Raw genomic sequence first — 22,875 nt, forward strand, 5'->3', positions numbered from 1 at the left:
ACACAGATGTTCCGTGGCTCTAAAATGGGACTTCATGCTTAAAAATAAGGAGCAGCTACGTTGTTTCAGCAAAAACTATTTTTTTTAAAAAAAAAATCTATCATGGAATTAAGAGCTCAGACTAATTACTTAACATTCAGCCTCAGTAAGTAAAATATTCACCAGCTTCTAATATTAAGAAAGTAATTCTAGAACATGGGAGAGCCCTTTCCTGACAAAGCAGGGTGGTGATGCCAGAAGAATTCAGCATGTGCGCATTCTTATTTATTAACTTATTACTTACCTCATTGGGGCGAATCTACATGAAGCATTTGTGCCTGAAAGTATGACAAATTGAAGTTAATGACGCCTCTTGTGTGAAGCTTATTTCTCTTCTGAATCAGTGCTGTCAAATTTCCAGTTCTGAGGATAGGCTTCTAGATGTGACAAAATGTGACTCTAAACAATAAAATATGTAGGCATGCATAAGGAAAATGCTCGCGTATTTTAGTGGTATGCACACTGAGTGTGAATTATCACACACCAGGCAGTTATGTATTTTCTTTTTTAAAAACCTTGCAAAGATGTAGTGTCTCAGCACAGCTCTTCTGCAAGAAACTCTGAAACCTTTTCTCAAGCAGGCAACATGTTACTAGCCAAGTTAGATGGCTTCCCCCTCCCCAAAAAATTATTTCTACTTTGACATTTGGCTTTAAAAGGCATTTCCCTGGAATTCCGTCCTAAAATCTCCATGCATAGGACATGGTTGAGCTACATTCTTGTGTAATCAACTGTTTCACAAGGTTCTCAAAGTTCTGTGTCTCCTTTTCGCTTTAGGAAATTAAATCAAAAACTCTTAAGTTTCTCTCCCTGCCCAAGAGCTGGTCTGAAAGGTTGTGTAACTTTGATAGCAGAACTCAGGATGTTACCAGACAGAATGAAAATCCCATCAGACTTAAGAAAGAGAGAGAGAGAGAGGAAGGAGATTCTTATGTAAAAGGAGTCATACCCCTTCTTTAGGATGTTCCCAATGTTGGATGTGCTGTTATTCAGATAGGAAGTACTGTGCAACTTTTTTTACTCTTCCTGCCACCACACAAGAAGAGTTAGTACCCAAAACTTGACTGAAGCAAGCAGCACTACATGTACAAATTGCTAGCCAGTATGGTAGAGGTGGATTTAAATAGCAGCTGTTAGTTGAATGAAGACAGGCTACTAGTTCTATAGATACACACCAATTTCATTATTTTGAAAACTATTTGACAAAACATCAATCATAGTGGGGTGGGAGTGCTCACCTGTTTAAACACACAGGAGCTATAGCCAGGAAAGAGATTATAACCCAAGATGTAGGAGGAGACACCACCCTTTTCTAGACCAAAACAATCATTTACCTTATAAAAACTATTGCAAAAGCTATTATTGTGCTTATTTCTTCAAAGAAATGCTTCGATCCGTTTCATTTTAGATGGTATCCAGTTCATCAGAAAGGATTGTACTGGACTTGAACAAAGAAATCCTGTATCTAAATCCACAAATATCATCTCAAAAATGTTTTTATCAGCCTTACATACACACATAAAATCAGAGTGTTTTGTGCAGCAAAGGCTTATTTGAGATGGATAAAGGACTGTGAACTACGGTAATTTTTACAAGAGAAAGTGCTAAAATATTGATATTTGAGACTAATGCTCAATAGCTGTAACTTTTTTTAAGAAACTAAAGACCATAACAGCATCTATATTGAATATGCCCTTGGCACCTTCCCTGCTTTATCAGTCTAAATGCTCTGCCTGCAGAGAAAGCCTGAAACTAACAGTGCTCTGCAAAAGTAACAGGTCTGTTCTATAATACCAATGAAATCTACATCTTCTGAAACTGCTGCTCCGGGTCTGAAACCAATGCCGGGAAACTGGTGAGAAGCAGTTTTCGCCTTATCTTTAGGAGAAACATGTGTGTAAGAGCCATTTAACAATGGAATAGGCTGCCTCAGGAGGTGATGAGCTCTGTTTTGCCAGGTGTTTAAGCACAGGTTGAACATGCCAGGGATACCTCAACTGCATCCTGCATTCTGCACTGAGCGAAGAGTTGGAAAATATCATCTAGTCCTACTCTAGAATTCTCTAAAAATCGAGAAGATCAGCAAAAAAGTATATTTAAATTAATTTAATCATAGAGAAGGCTGATCGCCAAAGAATTGATGCTTTTGAATTATGGTGCTGGAGGAGACTCTTGAGAGTCCCATGGACAGCAAGAAGATCAAATCTATCCATTCTGAAGGAAATCAGCCCTGAGTGCTCACTGGAAGGACAGATCCTGAAGCTGAGGCTCCAATACTTTGGCCACCTCATGAGAAGAGAAGACTCCCTGGAAAAGACCCTGATGTTGGGAAAGATGGAGGGCACAAGGAGAAGGGGACAACAGAGGACGAGATGGTTGGACAGTGTTCTCGAAGCAACCAGCATGAGTTTGACCAAACTGCAGGAGGCAGTGGAAGACAGAAGTGCCTGGCGTGCTCTGGTCCATGGGGTCACGAAGAGTCGGACACGACGAAATGACTAAACAACAACAACAATCATAGAGTTGGAAGGAACCACAAGGGTAATTTAGTCCAACCCCCTTCAATGCAGCAATCTTTTGCCCAATGTGAGGCTCGAACCCATGATTAAGAGTCTCATGCTCTACTGACTTAGCTATCAACCTAAGTTGATATGATCTATCAACCTAGATCATATGGAACTTTATGAGCAAGGTTGGGCCAGCAACAAAATACATTTTTAAGGAGCTTCTCGTCTGAAGTGCACATAAAGGTAAGCTATCCAGGTAAATTACCATATTTTTCGCTCTATAGGACGCACCCGACCATAGGACGCACCTTGTTTTAGAGGGGGAGAACAAGAAAAAAAATTCTCCCCCTCTCTGCTCAGCGCCCCTTCAGCGAAGTGGCAGGAGAAACGGAGCCCCTTCCATTTCTCCTCCCGCTTGGCTGAAGGGGCACTGCGCAGCTCTCCCTCTCTGCTGAAGCTAGGAGAGTCTTGTTCTCCCGGCTTCAGCAAAAGGAACCTGAAGCCTCCGGAGCGCAGCAGGACCTCCCGCTGTGTTCCGGAGGCTTCAGGCGGCTATCCCTGAAGCCTGGAGAGCGAGAGGGGTCGGTGCGCACCGACCCCTCTCGCTCTCCAGGCTTCAGCGAAAGCAATGCGAAGCCTCCGGAGTGCGGAGGGAGCGCTCCCTCTGCACTTCAGAGGCTTCGTGTTGCTATCACTGAAGCCAAGGAGCCTGCATTCGCTCCATAGGATGCACACACATTTCCCCTTAATTTTTGGAGGGGAAAAAGTGCATCCTATAGAGCGAAAAATACGGTAAATAGCAAAAGTTAGTATTATAGAATTAGGATAACTGCTACTCTATCCAAACTATGACATGCGTCTTAGCAGCTGATTTAGGCCTGTGACACTCCTCTGTTGCACACATGCTTTTCATACCACTGAGCTCTTAAGAATCCAGTTCTCTAGGAAGTGAAAGATGTTCTTTCCAACACTAGTTTCTATTTTAAGCATACGTATGGTGTGAAAAAACAGTTCCTATTCAACTATTCACTCTGCCCCCATGCACTACGAAACTTAGAACTGTTAAGTGTGCACACAATACAGTTCAGAGCAGAATTCTACAGTCTCCCCCTACTTCTTGTGCTCTTTTGTCTGTGCAGTTCATTCCTTATAACCTTCCCAATATTGTGAGGCACCCACCTCTGGTAATTGTTTTGTCCTCCACTGGTTTTATATTTCTGTCAACACTTTCACTTAAATACACAGCATAGCTCTTTTTGAAAATATTGTCACATTCCAATTTTTAAAACTACATTTTTAAAACTACATGTAGAATCTTGACTCAATGTAGATTTGAGGCCTTGAAGTGGGACATTTCACAACTTTTTACTGTAGTGTTAATAATTTTGTGAACATAAACACAAGTGAGCATGTAATTTTAATGGTAAGCCAAATATTTAATCTCTTCATTAGAAAACTTGTTTACAGTAGCATAACTGTTCAAGAATGCTCTGAGTGCTTGTTCGCCCCCGCAATAGCAGGAACGAAAATGACAGCTTTCGTTTTTTCTATATCATATTACATCAGAAGCAATACAACTTCATGTTGGGATCACCTTGTTAACATATACAAGACTAAGACAAAACCTCACATTGCATGCTATTAAGTATCCTTACAATATTAAATAACTTTTCAAAATAAAATAAAAACACTTCCCTTACAGTTTTAGCTTTGACTATGTTAGGCAAAGTGTGCTATTTAATATGCCAATTTCCCCATAGTGCTACATACTATATTGGTAAAGGTACCTTTTTTTTTAACCTTTTTTACATACTATATTCTTGCCATGTATGCAAGCAGTTAACACTACTAAAAAGGCCTAATCAGGAGGCAATTAAGAGGTAAAAAGTGCCCACAGTTAGTTTTCAGTACCATGTCAGTATCAGGAATGTAAAAAACAAAAAAAGAACCAAATAAAAATTACAAGTTTATGCTGAACACAATTTTATGTTCAAACACAGAGATAAGTAGCATAATACCAAAACCTAACAAAATCCCAGCATTCTGCAACAGGAAATACCCCCAGCGACTACATCCATGATCACTAGCGTCATTGTGGAGCATTTCAGGCACCTGAATTTAAAAAGGAGAGAGAGACATAAACAAAATTAATCTGAATACTATAGAAAGAACATGTTAATGCTGAGACATTAAGTTGTTCAAGTTGGTAATAATTCCCCTTCTGTGAAGACGAGAGCAGCTATAAAATACTGCAGTATATCCCAATTTCTAACCTAAGTGCTCTTGTGCAGGGTTCCAGCTAGACAATCATGCTATCTTATGAAGCTCAAACAAGCCATTGTACCCCAATCCACCCTATCCTTCAACATGCCATGGCTCCTGGTGTCCATTGAGTATGCCAAGTCCTCACTGGGCTCTTTGAATGGGGGAGCTGCTATATTTCTGCAAAGCGTGGGGTTCCCCAAGCATGCTGAGAGTTTTCCTCTTGTTTCTCAGTGGACCTGTTTTAAGCTTGCTATTAGGGACAATGAGAGAAGACTGCTATGTCAGCAATAGAAGCAAGCAGACTATGTTCCTTCATGTGGTACTTGTAGCTCTCTGTGGCTGAATTTAAGTAACCACTGCTAGGATGCTGAACTTAATGTACCCTTTGCCTGATGAGGAAAGGCTCTTATGTACAGCAATTCAGATGTTGGCATCATCTTTGATTAAAGTTCTGTTGCTGCAACTATTTCATACCAGAGTGCTATCAATATCCAATGATACTTATATATAGTACTTACCATATCAACAAGGGCCACATACATAAACAGCCCAGCCGTAAGTGCAAAGATCCACATAGATACATTGTCTGCATAGTGGCCAATGAGTATCCCAGTAGCCATTCCAAGATAGGCTAGCATAGCTGAAAGCGCATTATAAAGAACAGCTTGTTTGACAGTCATGCCAGCTTTGAGAAGTACAGCAAAATCTCCTGCCAAGAGATACAAAACATTTTTGGTCATTTGTCAGCATACTAAAAGTCCACCATACTGCTTCATTTCCCCTGATTCCCCAGAAATATTTTTATGCCTTAAAATCTCATTTTGTTTTTGTTTTTTAATGCGGTCAAAACTTTTGGAGGACAGGAGCGCCAAGCAATCTTAGCAGCCACAATGAATATCCTGCATATGTATACATACTTGAAATGTATTTGTTTTTTCCACCACTCTACTGGAAATGGATTGGGACATGCTCATAAAGTTCACATTAAACTGAAATAGTACTATTCAAGAGTCCTCACAATGGCTCTTTATAGTTAGAATTTACTGTGTTTTCAATCAGTGGAAAACTCGTATCATTTCACTATGCTTCAATGCAACGTAATGTAATTGGTTAAACAACATCAAGAAAAGCTGAGCTAATTTGCATTAAATTGACAATATGTTCTCGAAAATCTCCCATTCAGCAATGCATATTGCCATATTAAGTGCACTGCCAATGGTGTGTAAAGTAAGTATTTGCATCATTCAAACCATTTTGTTTCCTTTGTTGGTCTGGAAGCAAGATAGAATTCATTTGTTTGAAACAAAGCAATATTAGATTAGTTTTAGTTGATTGTCGTGCTTTTTAAAAAGCGCACTTTCCCTTGAGCAGTCTATTCTACAGGAGCCCGAGAGGATGGGATATTACTGTTAGTCACACATACTATGAAATACCTCAATGTAACTGTGACAGTGATCAATCAATCAACCAAATGTAAATGTATAGAAACAATACCCTACCAGTAAGCAAAATTGGCTCCCTCTTACCCAGTTCATGTGGTAACTCATGACAAAAGACTGCTACCGAAGTGCTTAAGCCACTAGATAAACCTTCAGTAAAAGCAGCCCCTAGGAGAAGACAAAGAAAATTAAAGAGAAGCAATCTCGCTTGAAGAATGCAGTTACATCCACATATAAATTATATGATGACCTAGTTTGCGCTACTGCTAAGCCAAACCATGACTTAGCTCTGGGTAGCATAGCAACAGCAGAACTGGGAGAGGAGTAAATCAGCGGTGATTTTTCCTCCCATGCTCCCTCTAAGCATCTCTATCTCACCCTTTGGACTTGCCTCAGGCCATGTCCCCTTGAGTGCTTTTGCCTGACTGGAATGCATCCTTAAACTGTGATAAGGCTGCTTGCCTGCCTGGATGTAGATGTGTATGTATAAGCCTGTACCTTTCATGTAGCAGGAATGCAGCCCACTGTACAAAGCCGTGTTAGAAACTGAGATATGAAAGCTAGGAGCTAAATGGCACCTTAAACCTAGGTTATGGGTGCAACAACGGAATTTCTAGGCACACTTTTTTATAACAAGAATACAAAGCTGAAAATGAATGAACTGCAGCTAAAATCCTATATTGATTTTTCACATGGTCTAGTTACTTCCCCTGCCCACCCCCCCTAATATTCTTAAGAGGGTCTCTTCTCCAGTCTTCAGAGAGTTGTTGGGAAAAAAGGTCCTCCTTTCCTTCCACTCTGCAGTTTTAATCTGAAATCTTAGGCACAGCACTGTGCCCAGAGCTCAGAAACTGCTTGCACTAATGAAATTCCCTGTCACGAAAAGCGCCTAGAACAATGGGAGTTTCGAACACGGGTACTAAGTTAAGAGTAGCATCTGTTGCTCTACTCACTTTTGCCCCTGGCTCCATCCACTGTTGGCATGCAGCCTTCAAACCGAAAAAGTTTTCAACAATGGCTGTTATAGAATCTATCATCAGAAAATGGTACTTTTAACCTTGTTCGATTAAAGAAGTTCACTATAAACCTTAACACACTTTGGATCTGCAGTATATCCACCACTGGGTAGGGAATGTACTGTGAGCTTCACACACGACAGGATTTTGAGGAGACTAGTCAAGACCACTATAGATGAGAAGAGCCTTCTAAGCCATCTGGTCCAACCCCCTAGGGTCCAATGTCACTGCCTAAGACAGGCTCAACCTCAGCCCTCCAGATGTTTTGGGACTACAACTCCCATCATCCCTAGCCAGCAGGACCAGTGGTCAGGGATGGTGGGAATTGTAGTCTCAAAACATCTGGAGGGCCAAGGTTGAGGAAGCCTGGCCTAAGAGCTCTAGTACTGGAGAGTTCACAACACCTCTAGGTTACTTATCCCCATTATCAAACTGCTCTTCCTGTTAAGAAGTTTCTCCTAATGTCCCACCATTATTTACCCTCCTTTCAAACCCATTAAAAGAAGCCCTGCCTTCTGCAACAACAGACAACCAGGCTTTTGCCTTTCTGCTTTTATACTAATACCAGAAATGAAGAGGTAAACAGCACAGAAAAGAGTTGGATCGGCCACTAATATGTATGGGACTAATCAAGAAAAAACATAAAGATACACTAACCAATTGCAAGGCCATCACTGAAGTTATGTAGTCCATCACCCATAATTACCATCCAGGCTAGAGTAGCTATACCAGCATCTTTCAGTTCTTCACGTGAGTAGCGTTGGCTATGGCTATGAGGGTGATGGTTCTGATGATGATGGTGATGCAAAATATGATGGTAATCATGGTGATGATGACTGAGATGATCCGACTGTCCTAGGGTGTCATGTAAATGTGAATGGCATTTATTTCTACACCCCCTGGATGCATATTCATGGTCAGCAGGCTCATGGTGAGCTATCATAACTTCTTCTTCTTCTTGTACTACTGGCTTCTGGGAGATGAAATTCGAAGGCTCTTGTGAATGTGCCCCCAAGTAAGCTTCTGGCCCTTTGTGAAACACAGGAAAAGCAGATTACATTCTCAAAACAAAAAGACGCAACAGAATATTCAGAACACTTTTGCCTACTGCAACATTTTCGGTACTTGAATATCTTACTCATAAAATATTTTATGTCAGAGATGGGAAATCTGCCACCTGCCTTCTTTCTCCTGGTCATTTGCCATGTAGATTGGGACTGATAGGAGATGAGAATCCATAAATATCTGGAGTGCCCCATATTACCCATTCTAGTTTTATCGTATTTTTCACTCTATAACACGCACCTGACCATAACACGCATGTAGTTTTTAGAGGAGGAAAACAAGAAAAAAATATTCTAAACGAAACAGTGGATGTATGATTTTTGTGGTTCATGCTGTGGCCACAGACGTGATCTGACGGTGAGTTTGGGGTAGCCCAATGCAAAAATCCTGAGGATCCGTGTGGATCCGTGCTTTGTAACCACGTTTTAAGAGGGGAGGGGAGGAAAAGCATTCAAGGGACAAGGAGCACGCATGGGGTGTGTGGAGAAGGATGCTAATGATGCAGAAGAGGGGTTTAAGGGGAGAAGGAACACACGTGGGATGTGTGGAGAAGGATGCTGCTAATGATGCAGAAGAGGGGTTTAAGGCGAGAAGGAACACGTGTGGGGTGTGTAGAGAAGGATGCTGCTAATAATGCAGGAGAGGGTTTTAATGGGAGAAGGAACACACATGGGGTGGGTGGAGAAGGATGCTGCTAATGATGCAGAAGAGGGGTTTAAGGGGAGAAGGAGCTCGCGTGGGGTGTGTGGAAAAGGAGCTTTTCCGAGAGCTGAGCGGGGAGGGAAAGAGCACCATTGCTTTAAAGGAGCCAACCGGACAGCAGCCACTTACAGCAGTGTAAGCAGCTCCTTTCCTCTCCCGCTTTGCTCCTTCTCTCTCTCTTTGCTGCTTTACGCAGCTAATGGCGAATCCCCTGCAACCCAAGTCCTGCTCAGCGGATCAGCTGAGACGCTGGGAGAATCGTAATTTCCCCCTCTCCCTCATCCCGTGCCCTCCTGTCCCCAGCAGCCTTTTAAAAAACTTTTTACTGGTTTTCACTGCGCTCGTGGCTCAGAGCCCTCCTGTGCCCTGCCGTCCCTCTGCAGCCTCATTGCTCCGTTTAGAGAGTGCACGGACCTTTGCTAGCTGAGGCTGCAGCAGCTATTGCTGGCTACCCGGCGCTTTTTCCGGCTCGCTATGGCTCCCGTCTGTCCCTCCTCCCGTGTAAGCAGCTGCTGCCCGCTTTGCTCCCATGGCTCTCCTTCCCTCCCTCCTCCTCGGCTCCTCCCCCTCTTCCTGGCTGTAAAGCAAGCAAAGCTAGAGCCGCGCAAAGCAGGACAGAAGCCCTGCAAGCGGCTCCCGCTTTGCTTGACTGACGGCAGCCATGGCTCCGGTTGAGTGCATTCACTTCGTAACACGCACAGGCATTTCCCCTTACTTTCTAGGAGCAAAAAAGTGCGTGTTTTGGAGCGAAAATTACGGTAGATATTTCTATTACCATGGGTCTCGGAAGAGATGTGTGTGAAACACATTAATTTCAGATCCATTTTTATAAGCATCTTCTGCCAGCCATATTTTCTTGTTGCAATACTTCACGTATATAGGATTGTATTCAGAAATTCAAAGAAATGTGCCACCCTAATGTACAACCTGCCACCTTGCCTTTTCTACAGAGCTGAAGGCTGGAAGGTGTGCTGCTTATGACTGCAGAAATGGATTTCAGTTACTATGGGATGAACCATAAATGAGCCAGGTAAGAAATTTCTCCATACCACCCTGAGCCAAGACACTTTCCGTCTTCAAATTACCTTCCCTATTTGGAGCCCAATGAAGTATTTTACTCTACTGGAGTGGAAGTGCTGAACAAGATAATATTGCAGGCTTATGCTGGGCAAGCCCCATTTTACATTGACAACAGAATTCATATTTTATTTTTTTAAAATAATATCTATTAAAGATTTTCAAATATAACAAAAAAAGAAAAACATCCAAATTTAAAACCCTATTTTCATTGGCATCTTTCCAGGACTCCCCCTCCCCTCCCCCTCTTGTATTCCAATTCTTTCAAATAAGTTCAACAAATTCTTACTCCAAGTTTTAAAATTATTATCATTGTCCCAATTTAAAAATATTTTCCCATCCCCTAAAATCGACCTGTTCCCTTCCACGAGTTCCCCTCTTTATTATGCAATAAAGATTAGAATAAAAAAAATAGAAAAAAGAATAAAATGTAATTTAACACCCTTTGGATTCCAAATTTCCCTCCCCCCTTTCCCGGTTGCGTTCCCAATGTCCATCAATGTCTACTGTCATCCTGGAGCTCCCACATCTAAGCCATAGTCTTTCACCAGTCCACTTTGCCATCTTTTTAATAGTCTTTGCCGTTTTTTGGTCATCTTTAGTTTCGAATGTCCAATCTTGGAAGGAGTCTGTCTCAAAAAGATCCATTTTTTCCATCCAGATCTTTGTATTTAAGAGTAAAAACTCCAATTTTATTTCTTTAGACCTTTCAGATCTGGATGTCCCAAATGTTCCCACTTCCAACTTTGTCCAGTTCTTGTTATTCTTGTTGATCTCTCTCCTCCTTTTTTTCCCCCCTGCTCTCCTGCACAAATGTTCTAATTCCAAAAGCTTCTAATTCCTCTGCAGAGGCTTTGTTATTCAGGAACGAAACATTATGTCAAGTCCCTTCCATTCTTCGATAGATAAATCTATTGTCTCCTTTAGTGTATAGACCTCTGTAGACAAAATAGTGTTCCATTTCTGCAGTTTCCCAGGAGATAAAAAGTCCTATTCAAATTCCATGCCAGCAATACTTGTAGTGTCCCACAGCTCCTCTAGAGGGATTATAGTAACTCAGTTTCCTTCCCGATCACACCCAACAGTCAGAGTAACTTATTATTCCTTGTTTTAAACAATTTATGTCCAATTTGTAACAAATGTAACCAGCAAAGTCCTCGTAACAAAGTTCTCTTTTTGTTCTTCCGCTTTGACAGCTCCTTTGACAGCTGTCAAAACCTCTATTTCTCCTCTCCCGGCGCTCTCACAGCTCGCTCCCGGGGTTTTCCGGTGGGGGGGGTGCATTTTAATTCACATTCCACTTTTCTCCTCCAGCCCAGTCTTGTAATTTTCCATCGCGAAATTAATAACTTTATCAAAATAAGGTTGCACTCGATCTTAGTTGTCAAATCCTTTGCTTTAACTCCTCTACAACAGGGGGGAGGCTGACTTCCTTTTTGCACCTCCCCCGCTCGCTCCGAATTTTTTTTTAAAAAAATTTCCCCTTTTTAATCCAAGTTCCAATTACTCATGGGTTATTCTTTTAAGTCCAAATTTTCAATGGAAGAAGCCAGCGCTCTCCGTCGAATGGCATGCGGCTTCGCTCGGCAGGGGAAGCGGAGGACTCACAGCACCACCACCCCCCTGGCACCCGCTCCGCAGCCTTTAAAAAGGCTCCTTCGCGGGTCGGGGGGGCGCAAACAGTGCCCGCCGAGTCACCATGCCCATGGGTTTCAGCGCCCATGGTTTTTGAGGGTCCCCGCGTCGCCGGCGCGGTAGGACCCAGCCCCTGCCGAGCAGGCTCCCTCCAGAGCTCGGAGGGAGTCTGCCATTCGGCGATGGCGCCAACCCGGAAGTGACAACAGAATTCATAACATAATTAGACAAGTGAAAATAAGTTATTGGTCTTATACAAATACTAGGAAAATTATCAGTATGAAAAATGCATTTAAACTTGAAACCAGTGCTTACCCATTTGCTTCCACCCCCCACCCCATTCTGGGCTCCTATTTAAAGAGTCAACTGATGCAATACTCAGTGCCGCACTATTAACCACACAGAAAAGTGGTTCCTAAATTTCACAATTGCACAAAAATAGAATGTATAATTAAGAAAAAAAATGGTAAATTATGCTGGTAAGGGAGTATGAAAGTGCTCCCTTGCAGAAAACCAAGCATAACAGCATTTGAAAATTGGGCTGTTAGAAACAGCTTTAATAGATAACTTAAATAAGCAATTCCACAAACTGTTCAAACCTTAAACAGCAGCTACATGTCAGAAGTGAATTGTTATTCTTTCCTGCTTTGAAAGCAGATAAAGTGAAGTATTATGATTCTATGCAATGGGATAGTGGATTAGTACAAGATACAGTGTAAATATCATCTTGTAACGATGAGAAATTGTTCTTGGATAATAAGATCTCTTCCATATAGTGAACCCTACTAGAAAGGCACATTCTAAGAATGCATATTCACACTCCTGATATAAGCTATAGGTTAGTGCCAACTTTTGTAGTCATTTCCAGAGCATCTTAGATGATATGAATATGCTGAAGTACAGTGGTACCTTGGGTTAAGAACTTAATTCGTTCTGGAGGTCCGTTCTTAACCTGAAACTGTTCTTAACCTGAGGTACCACTTTAGCTAATGGGGCCTCCCGCTGCTGCCGTGCGATTTCTGTTCTCATCCTGAAGCAAAGGTCTTAACCCGAGGTACTATTTCTGGGTTAGCGGAGTCTGTAACCTGAAGCGTCTGTAACCCGAGGTACCACTGTATCAGAAGTAGCAAAAAAGGGTGGTTTATCACACCAGAAACAATAATCACCTTTTAGCTATATGTGCAGAAAAATGCACAATACACTTAGATAGCCAAATGGTATATATATTCAGTCTTATTCACAACTCTGGTTAAGCCAAAGACCTTGGGTTCTTGTTTTCCTTGAAGTCCTTTGGCTTTTACAACATTTCTGACAGGATCTCTGTTCTAGCAAACACCACCATGTTAACAGAAGTAACTTTCTGAATCTTTTTGATAGTGGGCTTGGAAATTTATATTCAACATTTCATTTAAATCCCAAAATGAGATATTACTGTTATGCCCCAATATTTATTTGCTGCAAGGGGGCATCTGAATAGCTATGTCACATACCGAGGCAATCTATAAAAATCATAAGCCCATTTATTATTTCTAGCATCTACTAGTTGAGTTGTGAATATTGCTCTGCAGAGGCACAGATACCAAGTTTGGCTGCATAGAAACACAAAGAAGAACCCATAACATTTTGAATGACAATGCTGTACAACATTTATTAAAACTTACTATCATCTGTGTCTATTTTTTCTTCATTTGTTGAAAGCTGAGAGTCATATTTAGATAGTTGCTTCTTGATTTCTGCTTCATCATCTTCATTTTTTTTCTGAAGAAATACACGAAGTTATTAACATTTTAGGTACACATCTTGAACACTATATATCTCGTAGACTATTATCAATAAAAACATGAAATGGATTAAGAAAATCAGAAGTTGAAATACAGGAAAGAAACTGCACATAAGTGATAAAATTCACAACAAGCAACCCAAGTCATTTTGCTCACTATTAGAAGTTTCAAGTCTAAATGAAACATTTCAACCAATTCTGATTCACTATTTATCCCATCAACTTTTAAACCCTTTCAACACAATTTTATTTTTTAAAACTCTCCCTCCACAGTGCTGCAATTCATCTAAGTGCTTCCTGCTCCCTCATCAAGGACCGCTTATACTGTTCAAGCTTTGTGTAAACCATCCCTTAAGATTTGGACACAGAAAAACTTAAATTCACTTTTCAATACATGATTTCTCTACCTTTTTCTTCTTGTCTTTAAACTGTTTAATTAGTGTGATCAGGTGCTCAACAAGAAACATAAAATATAATCCACCAAGGGCTGTGAGGCCCTTCCACGTAGAATCCAAGTTAGCACTGTCTTCTGCACTTTGAAAAACAAGATGCTTAAGAGTGGGGTCTTTATTGTGTTCCAATAATGGTTTCTCATGATGATGATGATGACTTCCATGAGACTAAAAGTTGGGGGGAAAGAAGGGGAAAAAATTACTTCAGACACCTTTCCATACACAACAACAAGACGTGGGCAGTGGAAGAGTCTGCCTGCATCAGTTTATTTCAAAGTCTGGGACGAGTATTTGGGGCAGCTTTCGAAACTCCCATTGCTCTAGGCGCGTTTTGCGACAGGGAATTTCATTAGTGCGAGCAGCTTCTGAGCCTAAAAATTCAGATTAAAACTGCACAGTGGAAGGAAAAGAGGACCTTTTAATGCCTCCCCATTTTCAGACATTCTCTGGAGACTGGAGAAGAGACCCTCTTAAGAATATACAGGGGGTGGGCAGGGGAAGCATGTTTTTTGCAGTCTTCAGATGAGGACTAGACCATTTGAAAAATGAACGTAAGATTTTAGCTGCAGTTCATTCATTTTCAGCTTTGTATTCTTGTTATAAAAAAAGTGCGCCTAGACATTCCGTTGTTGAGCCCATAACCTTGGTTTACATTGGCATTTAGCTCCTAGCTTTCATATCTCAGTTTCAACAGTTGAACCTATGTCTGATTTGATGAAAAGTGACACTGATTAAAGCCTGGGTTACACATGCAGAAGACTTGGATCTCAAAGGGGTAGCATGGACTGTACCACTTCAGACTAAAAGAAGAGCACCAGTTTCAAATGCTTCCTCCTGTAAAAACAGCTCCCTGCAAATAATAATTGCACATCAGAGGTTCTAGGCTCGTTTATTAGTTTTATTTCCATGGAATGTTCACAAAGAGGAGCATTAAAAAATAAAAAAGCTTACCTTAGTCTGAAGTGGTATGAGGAAGGGTCACAGCTCAGTGACAGAGCATGTGCTCTGAATGCAGAAGGTTGCAGCAGCAATCCCTGGCATCTCCAGGTAGAGCTGAGAGAGAAGCCTTGTCTGAAACCCCAGAGAACCACTGCAAGGCAGTGTAAACAGTACCAAGCTAGTTGAACTAACAGTCTGACCCAGTATAAGGAAGCTTCCTGTTTCCCATATCATACCATCTCATGGTATTATGGCCGTGTTTGCATGCAACACTAAGCCAACTCGTGGCTTAGTGCAAACATGCAGACTCCCAAGGAGCTTGTTGTTTAGCTTCTTAACGACAATCCCAGGTTAAGACAAAACTTGGCTTAGCTGCTGTGCTGCACTGAGCGTTCTATCTGTATAATACCAAAGCACTGTACTATCAGTGTCTCTTCTTATGTTAGCAATGCCTGATCTTCAGATTGCAGTGACGGCCTTGGGTTCTATAGATTTTATACTCCGTTGAAACAAGGAGGAATTTCAACTACAGTAGCACAGCTATGGCACAAAAGGATTTCTTTTGGCAGATTTATAGTTGGATCTTATAAACTGCTACAGTAGCAAGCAAACATTTACAGCTGGGCACAAACTGGATTACCAAATCTGACCTGTGGCATTCCCAAAAGCATCCTAGTTCAGGATACTGAACTAGATTTGCCTTCAGTCTGATTCAGCATGGGACTTATTAATTACTCTAATTAACCTAATAGCACATGTACTTAATAGCAGAGCTAGAGCAGAGGCAGCATTAGGCAGTGTTGAACAGTATTGGGACAATGGGCAAGTTTCCCCTTCTCCTCACCTGCCATGACCCCAGTGATTATTCTTTCCCACCCAAAGCTGTTAATTTGCATTGGTAGGGAATGATGGCTTTTCACCAGAACCACGGTAGGGTGGCTGTGGTTAAACTTCTTCTTTCTCCTTTCTCAGGTCCCCCATTGCTGCTCCCTTTCAATCCTTAGTTATTTACGTTTTAGAAAATGCATACATTGCATGCATTCATGAAATTAATGTAATGTTTAGTTTGGCCCTAAGACTGTAAGGAAAAATATACCACAGAGTAGTTTGATGTGGAAAGTGAGTTGTTAAATTAAAAACTTTATTATACTGAGGTGTGCCACAAGTATGATTATTATGGTGCAATTACAGACATTTCCTGATCATATTTACAGTACAGTGGTACCTCTGGTTACAAACTTAATTCATTCCGGAGGTGCATTCTTAAGCTGCAACCGTTCTTATCCCGAGGCTTTTGCCAATGAGGTTTCCCGCTGCGTGCGCGCGCGCCTCTGGTGCACAATTTCGGTTCACATCCTGGGGCAAAGTTTGTAACCAGGAGCAGCTACTTCCAGGTTAGTGGAGCTCATAACCAGAGGTACCACTGTAGTACTATGTCCCAAAGTGATTCATGCCCAGTAAATACAATGAAAAAGAAGATACTTACATGTGGAAGAAGATGTAAAAGAGCGTCTCCACTTAGGGTACCAACTGCTAATGCTACAAGGAAACTTAGAAGGAACTTGAAAAATACACGATTCATAAGAGGGACCAGTATAACACCCAGTAACGAAAGGAAACTGATGATAGAAATGGATATAAATCCACCGATCCAAGCTGAAAAGAAGAAGAAAAAACAGCTTGCTTTCTTGAGTAACCAATTTATTCCACCTTATGTCAGGGAGGGAAGTTTTATTTCGTAAAGCACTCCGTGGGAGGAATAATTTCTATCTAACACAAAAGATTGCATGCTGCATTGTGAACACTAGTTCACCTAAATAAAAACAGGTATTGCGTCCCTTGCTTGAGGTTTCTTGCCCTTCAAAACAAAACCACAAAGACTTTAAGATAGCAGAATCATCCAAAACAAATTATTGTTCAATATTTTGCTTTAAGTACAGCATCAAAGAAGAGATGAAATAGGAAATGTTTGACTTCACCAACAAACGTACCTACTTGCAATGAATAAGTTTTTGGAGGAGTTTCTGTCTTTTCACTTGTTGCATGAATTACACAATATCTGCCATCAATCTGGTTAACGATAGCAGGGCAAATATAGCTAAATTCTATGGCTGTCAATGGAACTCTTGTACTTATTCCATGAGAAAGCATCAGTTTTGAAGCATTGACACACTATAAAAGAGACAAACACATTTCAGGAAAATGCATACATAAATGTTGGGAGATTAATTTTAAAAGATCTCTCCTCTGAACTTAACTGGAAAGATTCAAGTGCTATACCAAAAAAAGCAAAAAATCACAAACAGGCAAAACTGAACAAAATTTGTCATATATATAGGGTAGTAACAAATGTATTTATAGGCAAAAATTCAAAAGAAATGTGCAACTAATTCTCTGATTTGATTTCTCCATGCCACCACTTAAAAACCCAAAACACACAGCAATCTGCGGTTGAAACAGGTGGGTTTTTTAAAATAATGCACGATATGGCACAGGTGCATGCCACCCCCATCAACCTAAGGAGATGTAAGTTTGACATTTTTATACCAAAAATACTAAAGAACTGGGTACAAAGGAACAAGTTAGGTAGAAATTATTTTGATAGGCCAGCTACAGAGAGGCCAAAGGGTTTCATAACATAGGTTTATTTGATAGCATTCCAATTAAGAACTTATCCAGACAACTTGATTAAAGAAGGGAATTTTTATAAGCAGTGGACAGTCATTCAAAAATGTTTTTAATGATGAAGACGAAAATTAAAATAATTGGAATTCTAAAAATATGGCTTGAAATTTAATGTCAACTAAAGGTAACCACATTGGTTGAAAAAAGGAGCATATAGTTAAACTAAGTTTTTAAATAGTTACTTACCAGATAGTGAATAAAAATTATTTCAATACAATCAAGTGGAGAAGAGTATTGTAGAAGAGAATAAGTTCTTTTCCCCCTTGTGGCAGATATGTCAAAAATTACTTTAAAACAAACTTTGGACTAATAAAATGTTGAGGCCTGGAAAAATGTGTTTAGTTATTTGCAAGGCTACAATCAAATTCACTACTTTTCCATCCTGTCTGAACAATTAGACAGCTTGCCTACTCCTTTTTCCAAAAAACGGATGCCACAAAAGTAGATATGACCTGGCCAGCACACCCATGAGACCCCTGATTGCTGGTACGCTAACAGAAATGCACTTGTGGCAAAAACACTTAAATAATAGAATGCATGTTTAGAAATGTATTCTACTTTATTGCAAGCCACTATACCGTAGCATCTCTCAATAAAGTAGCCACTATACTGTAGTATAGGGACGCGGGTGGCGCTGTGGGTTAAACCACAGAGCCTTGGACTTGCCGATCAGAAGGTCGGTGGTTCGAATCCCTGCGACGGGGTGAGCTGCCATTGCTTGGCCCCTGCTCCTGCCAACCTAGCAGTTCGAAAGCACGTCAAAGTGCAAGTAGATAAATAGGTACCACTCCAGCAGGAAGGTAAACAGTGTTTCTGTGCGCTGCTCAGGTTCGCCAGAAGCCGCTTAGTCATGCTGGCCACATGACTCAGAAGCTGTACGCTGGCTCCCTCGGCCAATAAAGCGAGATGAGCACCGCAACCCCAGAGTCGGCCACGACTGGACCTAATGGTCAGCAGTCCCTTTACCTTTATGCTGTAGCATAGCAAAACGCTAGGAACAAATAGACCCATCAACCACAAAGCTGGGGCATGTCAATGTCTCTTAACCTAAGCTACCTCACAAGGTTGCTACAAGGTTAAAAACAGGAGGGGAAGAACATTTTCTGCTGTTCTGAAGGGGGAGATAAATCTGTAGATAATAAAAAGTGTTAACTTAAAAGTGCCCTGTCCCCAAGGTTTTCAGCGGCCCCAACCCAAATGCCCCTCGCAAGGCTCAAGTCAAATCTTAGACTTGAACAGAAGTTATCCTAAAATTCACAAGCGGCTTCTTTTTTCAGTTTCATAGCTTTTGACCCTTATACAGCAATTCTATGAAGTGGAAAAGCAACGTAGAAAATATGCAGCAGGGGATGGTCGAAAAAGTGCTCATAAAGAATAAGGAATACAACGCTACCAAACATCACAACTTTCCTTTCAATAAAAAACAATCTCCCAGTACCTCTTGTGTAATTTTTCTTATTTTCGAATACATGTAACTTCCTCTTTCTGATTCCCTCACGAAAACAAGCGATTCATTTGTTTTTCCATTTACAAGTGAACTCACATTGCTGCTTTCTAGAACAATGTTAGGATTGGGTTTGGCAAGGCCTATACGTGTAGACTTCAATTCTGCAGTTTCTGAATGCTGTATCAAAGGATTGCCTTCTGTGGTCGTGGTGTAGGTGGATGCAGCTATAGCAACCGTTGTACTCTTGCTATTCACAGAGCCCTGCTGGTGTTCTGTATTCTGTTTGCTAGACAAATCCTTTGCCCAATTATTCAAATGATTTTTGCTTCCACCGACAGGTTCGTCACTAGGGCAACCTATTTTCTCAGAATTTGTACTGAGGGTAACATGATTATAGTGGTGGTGGTGGTGCTCATGATCTTGGGAAATTCTTTTCACCTTCTCAATTCCCATACTCCGTAGAAGTTTTCTAAATCCTTCTATAGTCAATGTATTGTTCTCCCCATAACGAGAGAAGAGTTCCTGAAGGTGATGTCTCTGCATAAGCGTGGCCAAATCAACATTGATACCAGCTGCCTTCTCAGGTATAAGGTTCTCTGCAGTTTGTGAAATAGTAGTTGATTCCAAGCCATGGTGGCGAGCTTCAGAAAACAAGTATATGAAAAGTAAAGTCACATAAAGCTTATTCGCCATAGCAGAGTCCTGTAAGGAAAATGACAAAAGAAAGAGTTAAGAAAACGGTTCGTGTATCCCATACTGCAATTTACTCCAGAGAAAATAAAACAAATATTTCACAGACATTCTGCTAATTTAAAACACTTTTTCTTTCTTAGTATTAACATTACTTGATATAACAGTACTTACTAATATAATATGTAATATTGTATGTTTTATTCTATTCTAATAATATAATACAATAATATTTCTTGATTAGAAGCGGAACCTGCAACAACATGTATAGTGAAGTGTTTAGAATTCCTGACAGGCTACCATGCCCTGTTCTAGGATACTCCGTTCAACTTCCCATTTCCTAGGTTTCTGTTTCTCCTATCCCTAAACTGCCACCAGCTTTCCACATCCACTGAACATAATCAATTTGCTCACTGTGTTGCTTTTGGAGTCCACCCCCACTTCACTGCATTTCCCCCCAGGAAGCACTCAAAATATATATACCAGGGATGTCCAACTTCCAAGAGACTACTCTACTCACATGATCTGCTCACATGATTAAAATCTGGCAGTGATGTACCCCTTGGGGGGGGGTTCAGGTAAAAGCTGCTGAGCTTTTTTGGGGGAGAAACGTCCCTTTGGGGGGGGGGTCAGGTCTAAAAAATGAAAACAGGGACTCACCAATAAATCACTAAGGAGGCAGTCCGTCTTCTGTTCTAGCAATCTAGAGGACGGGGGGGGGGCTGGGGGGGGCAAGGCCGGATGGAGGAGCCAGCGATCTACCGCAATCTACCAAAACCTCCCAGGGATCAACCAGTCAATCCCGACTGACCTGTTGGACATCCCTGATATATACTTGCCACCATTAATCTTCAATGCTGTCTAAACAAGTAGGCCTATAAAAGATTTAAGCTCAAGTGGACATCTCCCAGGGAGGAAATTTTAAAGTCATTGGTTCTATGATGCAAGAGGCCTTGTTCAACAACCTCAGAAGTTTAACCTTGCGAGATGAAGCAGAACTACTTATAGTTGTTGGGAATCTCTGGCCCTCCAAATGTTCAGACTCCAATTCCCATCAGCCTCAGCCAGCATGGTCAGGGATTATGAGAGTTATCAACCAACAACCTGGTTCCCCAGCCCTACATTAACAGCAAGGAGGAAGGTCATACTGAAGAAGGCGCAGCCAAAAGGGCCCAGGCTATTAAGAGCTTTACAGGTAAGAATTACCACCAGTAATAACATAGTATGTTGCACTAGGAGGGGAAATGCCATTAATTTAAGTTGTGTCTAGACACGTAGAGAAACACTGTTTTAGTTTAGAAGATGTGAAGGAGAAACTATATGGAAAACATGCAAATATTCCTCTTCACAAAATCCTGTGTGGCAATATCTTCAGGGAGAACCAAAAAGTTACAAAATAGTGAGCGCTGCTCACTCTCTGAGTTCATCCTTGTTCATATATATTTTTTTAACAGCTTAATAAACATAGTGGATAAAAATACACAGAACAGAATCTTGGGATTCTGCATTATTTGAGCGATATACAATATAACAAACTTCTGATCAATGGTATGATACATTTAAGGAGCTTTTTTTTAAAAGAAATCATGTATTTGCAAGCAACTTTGCATTCTGTACAGAGGTTCTGTGTGCTTAATAGACAAAGGTTTTGTGTTAAAGGCCTGCACTTTCCTTTACCAATAGGATTTGCTCCACTAAGATATGTATCTCCTATTTTGTTTTTTCTCTAAAAGAGGGTTGATAGTCACCAGATCAAAAAATGAGCAAGAGGGGAGGAGGCGGCGGCTTCTTGCGACATGCAACAAAAAGCACACAATGCAGGTAACACAATGGCCTTGCAACATTCTCACAAGCTTGTGACTCTTTCTGACCAATTCATGCTCATTTATTTTGCACTCCCACTGAGTTCGGTATGAGATACTGCATTACAGCAGGGAGGATGGCAGTCTGCTCAGAGGATCAGCAAGTCCTTGACTACATAGGTAATTCCCCTTAAACACCAGCAATGGGTGTGCCAGCTCTTTTCCACCTGCTGCTGCTTCAACAGCTTGCTGTATCTGGATCTCAGGTGAGCAGCAGACATGACAGGTTACCCCTTAGCAGAAGGGTGGTGATAACATTGTGGGTGGGTTGCGTCTTATGGGGGGGGGGTCACAGCTTAGCAATTACAGTGGTACCTCAGGTTACATATGCTTCAGGTTACAGACTCCACTAACCCAGAAATAGTGCTTCAGGTTAAGAACTTTGCTTCAGGGTGAGAACAGAAATCGTGCTCCGGCGGTGTGGCCCCATTAGCTAAAGTGGTGCTTCTGGTTAAGAACAGTTTCAGGTTAAGTACGGACCTCCGGAACGAATTAAGTACTTAACCCGAGGTACTACTGTATGGTGCTTCAACCCAAGTTATGACCGCACAGGACTCCAATAAATAATGTTTGAACAAGCTTCAGCTTGCTTCACGCAGAGGTGAAGGAAGCTGCACCTGCTGGAATTCCCCTCCTACACACCTGTAAAAAAAGATAATGGTGCTGCCCTTTGTATTTTGCGTAAGAACTGCTTTGCCCAGTTAAGGCCAACTGGTCTAGCCTGATGCCTCAGTGACGTGGGGGGGTTGGGGAGGGGGGGTGTCACAATAAGGGCCCGGCCAGCACACAGCCTCCTTTGCCTCCATAGGATCCCGAGGTAGACTGCCTCTGTCAAGGGAGGTTCGTCCACACTTACTCCCACCCGCCCCCTGCCCGCCATCCTGTGTGTGGAGAGGGCAAGTGGGCGGGGGGCGCTGATGGAACGCGGACGACGTCAGAGGACGACCGTTACTGACCGCAACCGCCACTCCGAACGAGCGCGAGCCGGACGCTCTTCACGCGCATGCGCCTTCTCTCGAAGAGAGGTGGGGGTCGTCTGCCTGAGCCCTCCCGTTTCGTCGCCAAGGAAAACAGGGGGTGGGGGAAGGGGTTCCGCAACCAGACACACTTACCGGACACCTTACCGCGAAGCCCCTCGCCAGCCCCTCATGAGCCGCCTTCTATTTTCCTCCCTCCCAAGTGAGGAGCATCCCAGCGAACCGGCCTTTCGAGCAAGAAGAGGAGCGCGAGAGCCCCCCCCTTTCCCACCCCTCACCTCCAAAGCAGCGAATCAGG

The 22,875-nt window shown here is 41.8% G+C and overlaps 2 protein-coding genes and 1 long non-coding RNA gene across 7 annotated transcripts in view; 2 read left to right on the top strand and 1 right to left on the bottom strand.

The window, feature by feature from the left end:
- The first annotated feature begins 2,558 nt into the window (after window positions 1–2,558).
- LOC309347993 lies at window positions 2,559–4,341 on the top strand. Its single transcript, XR_014159115.1, has 2 exons — window positions 2,559–2,802; window positions 3,328–4,341. It is a non-coding gene; the product is annotated as an uncharacterized lncRNA (long non-coding RNA).
- Window positions 3,962–22,856, bottom strand: SLC39A6 (solute carrier family 39 member 6). Of its 4 annotated transcripts, none has more exons than XM_081872717.1 (10): window positions 22,713–22,856; window positions 19,145–19,750; window positions 16,908–17,088; window positions 16,403–16,572; window positions 13,933–14,145; window positions 13,407–13,503; window positions 7,924–8,295; window positions 6,338–6,418; window positions 5,330–5,520; window positions 3,962–4,658 (listed from the first exon to the last, which is right to left on the bottom strand). In XM_081872717.1, the coding sequence occupies exons 2-10, from the start codon at window positions 19,739–19,741 to the stop codon at window positions 4,506–4,508; spliced, it is 2,055 nt and encodes a 684-aa protein (XP_081728843.1). In that variant the 5' UTR covers window positions 19,742–19,750; window positions 22,713–22,856; the 3' UTR covers window positions 3,962–4,505. The 4 variants fall into 4 exon arrangements, with proteins under 4 accessions (XP_081728843.1, XP_081728840.1, XP_081728841.1 ...); XM_081872714.1 differs by having other exon boundaries at window positions 19,040–19,750; XM_081872715.1 differs by having other exon boundaries at window positions 19,040–19,750; window positions 22,725–22,842.
- Window positions 18,529–22,875, top strand: part of MAJIN (membrane anchored junction protein) — a 267,643-nt gene continuing 263,296 nt past the window's right edge. The window contains exon 1 of one of the 2 annotated variants that reach the window (XM_081872830.1): window positions 18,529–18,550. In XM_081872830.1, the coding sequence (XP_081728956.1) occupies window positions 18,548–18,550 (3 nt within the window). In that variant the 5' untranslated portion in view covers window positions 18,529–18,547. The remainder of the gene's footprint in view (window positions 18,551–22,875) is intronic. The other variant, XM_081872829.1, reaches the window with a different exon arrangement.

This window comes from Podarcis erhardii (genome assembly GCF_964252035.2).
Source record: "Podarcis erhardii genome assembly, chromosome: 8".
In the NCBI taxonomy this organism is placed as follows: domain Eukaryota; kingdom Metazoa; phylum Chordata; class Lepidosauria; order Squamata; family Lacertidae; genus Podarcis; species Podarcis erhardii.

Bases quoted from the DNA above. Each gene is read 5' to 3' on its own strand.
- SLC39A6 (XM_081872714.1), bottom strand. From the start codon at position 19,741: ATGGCGAATAAGCTTTATGTGACTTTACTTTTCATATACTTGTTTTCT. The intron at 16,573-16,907 runs GTACGTTTGTTG...TCTTCTTTTCAG, and splicing joins AACTTATTCATTGCAAGTAG to CTTGGATCGGTGGATTTATA. The intron at 14,146-16,402 runs GTAAGTATCTTC...CCCAACTTTTAG, and splicing joins TTTTACATCTTCTTCCACAT to TCTCATGGAAGTCATCATCA.